Source organism: Rutidosis leptorrhynchoides, chromosome 5 (genome assembly GCF_046630445.1).
Source record: "Rutidosis leptorrhynchoides isolate AG116_Rl617_1_P2 chromosome 5, CSIRO_AGI_Rlap_v1, whole genome shotgun sequence".
NCBI lineage: Eukaryota > Viridiplantae > Streptophyta > Magnoliopsida > Asterales > Asteraceae > Rutidosis > Rutidosis leptorrhynchoides.
Genome location: NC_092337.1, coordinates 142317675 through 142325692, shown reverse-complemented (window position 1 = coordinate 142325692; position 8018 = coordinate 142317675). Strand labels below are relative to the sequence as shown.

The window sequence follows — 8018 nt, the reverse complement described above, 5'->3', positions numbered from 1 at the left end:
CAATGATAGGTGATTCAATCTACTCACATGTGAAAATCTTTGTAAATTAGAAGTTCTCGCAGTTCTCGCCTTTTTGTGGTTCTCGTTTAAACTTTTGACTATATGTATATGTATATATATATATATATATATATATATATATATATATATATATATATATATATATATATATATATATATATATATATATATATATATATATATATATATATATATATATAACGAGAACCACTAAAAAAGTGAGAATTGCGAGAACTATTTAATTTATTAGTTTTAATGCGTTTAAATGCAACAAATTACATGCAAATGTTAAATAATGCACATATCATTAATAAACATATGTTCATTAGCTCAAATTACATATAAATTGTTAATTATATGAAACTGTTCACATGTTTGGAATCAAATATGTACATGTGAACAAGAAACTATATATTTAATGATATTGGTAAATTGTAAGTTTTTTTCAACTATTTTATGTTCATTCATACTCTTCATCAAGGTTTATGTGTGATTCAATCTAGTAACATGTGAAAATCTTTATAAATGAAAAGTTCTCGCAGTTCTCGCCTTTTTTATGGTTCTCGTTTAAACTTTTGGCTATATATATATATATATATATACACACACACACACACACACACACACACATACGTATATATTAATATATGTATATGACCCGGATGAAATAAAGTCTGAAGTACTGTCTCACTTTCGAAACATATTCAGCAGACCAGTTGGTGTGGACAGGCCTCGAATACTGGGCTATTCTAATTTTGTTAATGGGCCGTCTGGCGGGCCAGGCCTGAACAGAATTTCTGGTCCAGAATCTGATCTCTTGGAGATGTCTTTTTAGCAAAAATGAAGTTTAGGAAGCATTTAGAAATTGTGGTAGCACTTAAGCCCCGGGTCCGGATGGCTTTAACATGAGATTTTTTAAACAAAATTGGGAGACTATAAAAAGTGACCTCATGCTAGATATTCATTCCTTTTGGGATTCGGGTGAATTCTCGAAAGGGTGTAATGCCTCTTTTATCACCCTCGTCACGAAAAAATCGGATCCGTTGTCCCTTAATGATTACCACCCGATTATCCTAATTTGGAGTTTTTACAAAATTATCGTGAAAATGCTTTCGAATCGTCTCCGGAAGGTTATCCAAAATCTTGTCGGGTTTGAACAAAGCGCATTCATAAAAGGGAGTAATATTTTTGATGGGGCACTAATTGCTAATGAAACGGTAGATTATCTAAAACAAAAGAGGGTCAAGGGGCTTATTTTCAAAGTCGATTTTGAGAAAGCGTCTGATTGTTTAGATTGGGATTTCCTTGATGAGGTTATGTATTTAATGGGTTTTGGTTACAAGTGGCAACATTGGATTTTCTCTTGGCTTAGTTCGGCTAGTATTTCCGTTCTTGTTAACGGTTCACTAACTAAGGAATTCCCTCTTCAATGGGGAGTTCATCAAGGGGATCCCCTTTCACCTTTCCTTTTTATTCTTGCGGCAGAGGGGCTAAATGTTCTAATTAAAGAGGCGGTTTTGTGTAATCTCTACTCGGGGGTGGAGGTTGGTAATGATAAGGTGCCGATTTCCCACCTTCAATACGCGGATGACACGATATTTTTCAGTTCTTGGAATGGCTCAAACATTCGTAATCTTATTAAACTACTCAAGAGTTTCGAGTTAACTTCCGGTCTTAAAATTAACTATCATAAAAGTAAAATTTTTGGTATTGGTGTGGAGAAGTCGGAGGTTGAACGAATTGCAAGTTTATATGGTTGTAACATTGGTGAACTCCCGTTCACTTATCTTGGGTTGCTGGTTGGTGCTAAGATGAATAAAATTTCGAAATGGTCCCCGGTGTTTGAAAATTTCGAGAAAAGGCTCGCGGATTGGAAACCACATGCGTTGTCATTTGGTGGTCATTTAACACTTGTGAAATTGGTTTTGAATAGTCTCCCGTTGTATTATTTCTCGATCTTCCGTGCCCCGACGTGTGTTCTAAAAAAACTTGAGAGTGTAAGACGTTGTTTTTTTGGGGCGGGTAGGGTAATGAGTCTAAATTGGCTTGTATTAAATAGGATGAAGTTTCACTTCCTTACGAGGACGGGTGGTTAAATGTGGGTTCTTTAAAAAGAGAAAATATGGCTTTGACCGGCAAGTGGTGGTGGACGTTTAAGACCGAACCCGCTTCGTTGTGGGTCAAAGTCATCAAAAGTATTTATGGGGATTCGGGTGGTCTTGATTCCAATTGTGTACGTCGTGTTACTACTTCTAATTTGGTGTGGACTAACATTGTAAAAAATGGTAGTTGCATCAACTCTTTAGGCGTGTCTTTCAGGAATTCATTCATTAGAGATATTTGCAGTGGTGCATCTGTTCATTTCTGGAAAGATCTTTGGTTGGGTGACTTTACTTTGGAACAAAAATTCAACCGGTTATTCCATCTAGAAGCTAATCAGGAAGTTTCGGTTCGCAAGAGGCTAATTCAACAATAGATGGCTGTTAAGGTTCATGGTCTTGGGTTCACTTTCGAACAAGAAGGGTTGCGGATGACCTAACTGATCTTGTCAATCTAATTCATTCGGTTACATTGTACGAAGAAAAAACTGATGCATGGAAGTGGTTGCCGAGCTCGAGTGGGCTATTTCAACCCGTATACTATCCGAACTAATCAACAATAAGACTCTTCGGCTTAATACTTCGGGTTTGGAGACGGTTCGCAATAGCTTGGTGCCAAATAAAGTGGAGGTTTTTGTGTGGCGTAGTAGGAAGAAACATATTCCAGTTTTAATCGAGTTCGACAAATGTGGGGTTGACTTAAATTCGGTGCGTTGTCCAATTTTCGATCAAGGGTTAGAGACGGTAGATCATTCTTTATTACTTTGTAATCTTGCATATGAAGTATGGTTGAAAGTCTTCGATTGGTGGGGTCATGGTGGGGTGACTAACTTGAGTATTAGTGAACTTTTTCTTGGCAAATCCAACGTTCGTATGTTGAAAGAAGGTCATCGTATTTGGCAAGCGGTTGAGTGGACTTGTGGGTATCTAATACGGAAGAATCGTAACTTAAAAGTTTTCAAGAATAAGTGTTTCAACCCATCGGTTGCTCTCAATGACATTCAAGTTAAAAGTTTCGAGTGGATCGTGAAAAGGTGTAAATCGAAGAAAAATAATTGGCATGATTGGTTTCATAACCCGCAATCTTTAGTTGTATAGTGTAGTGTTTGTTTTCTTGCGAATATGTAATGTCGTGTACTATTAGCTGCTGCCTTTGCAGCTTGGGTGTGGGGGTCATAAATTGTGGCTCCCTTTCTCTGTACATTTGAGTTTTAGTAACACAAATCTTGTTGCAGTTCAATATATATATATATATATATATATATATATATATATATACACACACATATACATATATACATACATATACATACATATATATACATACATATATATACATATATATACATATATACACATAGATATATATATGAGCAGGTTCAAACGAGAACCACAAAAATGATGAGAACTGCGAGAACCTTTTAATTTCATAGTTTTTATACATTTAAATGCAACAAATTACATGCAAATGTCAATAAATGTTCATATCATTAACAAATATATGGTCATTACCACAAATAACATGTTAAATTGTTAATTATATGAAATGTTCACATGTATCACAAACAAATATGCACATGTGAATGAGAAACTATATATTTGATTATATAGGTAAAATATAGTTTTTTCAAACTTTTTTATGTTCATTCCTACTCTTCATCAATATTTGTGGGTAATTCAATCTACTCACAGGTGAAAAATCTTTGCAAATTAAAAGTTTTCAGGTTTTGTGTGGTTCTTGTTTGAACTTTTGGCTATATACATATACATATATAAAAAAGGGCGAGAACTGCGAGAACTTTTTAATTTTATAGTTTTTATATATTTAAATGTAGCAAATTAGATGCAAATGTTAATTAATACTCATATCATTAATAAAGATATGCTCATTACCACAAATTAAATGTTAAATTGTTAATTATAAGAAAAAGTTCACATGTTCACAAACATATATGCACTTTGAACGAGAAACTATGTATTTGATTATATAGGTAAAATATAAAATTTTTTAAATTATGTTATGTTCATTCTTATTCCCCATCAACATTTATTGATTATTCAATCTACTCATATGTGAAAATCTTTGTAAATAAAAGTTCTCGCTTTTTTATGATTCTCGTTGATCTTTTGACTATATATATATATATATATATATATATATATATATATATATATATATATATATATATATATATATATATATATATATATATATATATATATATATATATATATATATATATATATATAATGTTCTCATATATTTATGGTGAAAACAGATTTGGTCTGTTAGATGCATCTAATGATAAAAATATTTAAAAAACATTAAAAATTAAAAAGGGGTAAATGTGTAATGTGATGACTCGGGAATTTCCAACTAAATTTAAACTTAATCTTTATATGATTTCGACACGATAACCAAAGTCTGTTATGTTGAGTCTAGAAAAATATTTTGAACTGTTTCATGAAATCATTTGACCATGACTATTTCCGACGATTCACGAACCATTGCTTGTAAATATATGTACATGTATATATATAATAACTTGAATTAAATTAATAAACTGTTATTATATATATAAATATATATTATATATATACAACTATAGGAATGATACTTGTATACATATATTGTTATAATAAAATTAATTACTTAACATATATAATTAATATATTCATTTGTGTAATAAAACTGGCTATTTAAAACTCTTTATATATAGAAAGAGAATATATTAAAAATAATTGATTTCGAGCTTAATTAATAAACATCAGTAATACTCGGTTGATGTTTTGTTAGTTTTAATATAGATATAGTACATGTTCATGAAGGATTGAAATAAAAGTTGAACTGTAAATTGATTGCGAAGATCTTAGATTTGTTAAATATATTTTTACCTTTTTAAGTTTGAATATTAGTACTCCGTACATATAAATTGGAACAGAAAATAAACAATTATCAAACATTTTTGATCAAGTTTCAAACAGTTAATGAGTGAAATAATTAAATATATTTAATCTAAAAATTTGGGATTTTTATGAACACTTTTATACGTTAACTGTTTAGCAATGGACACACTCCGTGAAAACTGTCGAATTTAAAATCACCCGGCTGCTTTACTATTCTATTTTCAATTCACACGTTTTTCTTTTCTCTTAGATATTTATCAAAATTATTGTACCTGACATCTTTTTATATATTAAACTTATTATCAAACTTTCATTCAGTTAGATAATTGATATATATATGTCTCTATTACCTTGACTAGCAAAACCAAAAGCACTCACTCACTTCTTTCATGGAACACATCACATTATATATGTATATATGTGCATCTAAATTTGATGAACTCATCAACACTACCATAAACCGATCACCACTTTGAAACATTAAAACCTTCGAGCATCACCTTCTTAATCGAGCACTGCTATCTACTTCCTTCGTCTTCTCTTGACCGAGGCATGAACCACCACTTACAACCGTGAGCACCACCACTACTCCACCATCATCAACATCTGTGACAACCCGGAAATTTCCAACCAAATTTAAACTTTAATCTTTATATGTTTCCGACACGATAAGCAATATTTGTTAAGTTAAATTTCAAGAATTTTAAACTATGTTCATACATTCATTCACCCTCGACCAAGTTCCAACGATTCACGAACCATTAAACGAATATGATTATATATGTATATGTGTATATATATTATAACTTGAAACGTAAACAAAATATTAGATTAAATACTTTATATGATTGTATCTGTTTCAAAATGTTTATCAATGGAATTAGAAGATAAGATTAAATGATTGAATTATCAGATATATTGAATTATGATTACAAGTCTCTGTTGAAAGGCCCACGTTGATTTGAGAAATCTTTCCATTTTAACAATATTCGGAAAATGGTAAAGTGATTTATAAATAAGAACAAATTGTCAATCATTGAGAACTAGACAAAGGATAGTGGAAGATTGAATCTCATAAAGACTCGATTGATCTATTTAGTTTCAAACGTACAAAAACGTTTTCAGTTTAAAAAGAACTTTATTATTAAAACGTATATAACTTTTATAAATATCTACAACCACTTTTGACAACTCATTACTTAACTAGTATGATAAAGATAACGATATTTATATTTTATTTTATTAAATATATATAACGATTTAAATTAATATTATATATTTATACGCGTATTATACGTACATAGTTTTATACTTTTACTATACTTAAACTTTACCTTTACTTTATTTTTACTTTACTTTAACTTTAATAATTCACTTTAATAATTCATACTTTAATAATTCACTTTAATAATTCATACTTTAATAATTCACTTTAATAATTCATACTTTAATAATTCACTTTAATAATTCATACTTTAATAATTCACTTTAATAATTCATACTTTAATAATTCACTTTAATAATTCAAAAATCTATTATAAATAGAATTCAATAGGTTTCATTATTTCATAGAAACTTGAAAATATTTTTCTCTAAACTCTCTCAATCGATTTACATATATATATTTACTCCGTATTATTTCAAGATATTATTAGTATACATAAAATATTACGACGGAGTACTGTCCGAGTGATTTCGAAATTGTTTTTCGAGTGGGATAGGATTAAGGAAATTATGGGTTATAGCTATGGAGGTGATTGAGTATGATTCATGGGTATGCTCGTGAGGTCAATATAGTGTTTATCATTTCCGTTGCATCTACGTACCTTTCCTGCAATATTGAATCTCAATATTGATACGTGAGTACTCATAATTTAACTTTTACATACTAATAGTGTATCCCTAACTAGTGCTCGAGTATTTAGGATTATGCATGCTTGTACTTTTGATATTGCCATTAGACAGGTTAGGTTGAATGTTGAATTAGTTACACTTGCGGTTGAGATAAGGTATAAGATATGCATGTCCTTGGAAAGCTAGCGAAAAAGTAAGAACTTTTCCTTTAGATATCGAATGGCTTCGATGAACGGATTAGAAGTTATAATCAATTGAATTTTTGATATTTTTATTAAAAATGATTATTATTATCGTCGTTTTTATCGTCGTTCTAGTTTTATCTTATTATTATCATTATTATTATCTTTATCAATAAAAGGGATTTATCATTAAAAATTGTTTTTTTTTATTATTACTATCGTTATTATCGTTAACGTTATAATTAGTATTATTATTATTATCCAATTATTATTATTATTATTATTATTATTATTATTATTATTATTATTATTATTATTATTGATATTATTATTATTATTATTATTATTATTATTATTATTATTATTATTATTATTATCATTATTAATATATATATCATTATTTAAAAATGGTTATTGTTATTGTTATTATTATTATTACTATATTATCATTAAGATAATTATTAGTATTATCGTTAATAATGTTATAGTAACTATCATTATTAATATTAGTGTAATTAAAACAAATATTTGTAACACCTAATTATTTTGATTACTATTATTATCATTATTAAGAACACGATATAAAAGACGATTAAAAGCTATTAAACGAAACGATTAGGAAATAATGGGTAAGAGTATCATGATGAAATTAAAATATTATAAGATATTGATTTAGATAAAATTATCGTTCTTATTATTTTTATCATTACTATTATTATTAAAAGTATCGTTAGTATTAAAACTATCATTTTAACAAAAATTATCATTTTAATAGAAATGTCATTGTTACTATAAAATATCATTATTATTATTATTTTAAATAGAATTATTATTTTAAAGATAATATTAAAAATTATCGTAAATATTAAAGTTATCATAATTAGAATTATCGTTTTATCATAACGTCATCTTAGTAATTATAAATATTAATATTTTTATAATAATTATTATTATT

General features: G+C 28.6%; 1 protein-coding gene across 1 annotated transcript; it reads left to right on the top strand.

Moving 5' to 3' along the window:
- The first annotated feature begins 2615 nt into the window (after nt 1-2615).
- LOC139849064 (uncharacterized) lies at nt 2616-3218 on the top strand. Its single transcript, XM_071838739.1, has one exon. The coding sequence runs from the start codon at nt 2616-2618 to the stop codon at nt 3216-3218; it is 603 nt and encodes a 200-aa protein (XP_071694840.1).
- The last annotated feature ends 4800 nt before the right edge of the window (nt 3219-8018 follow it).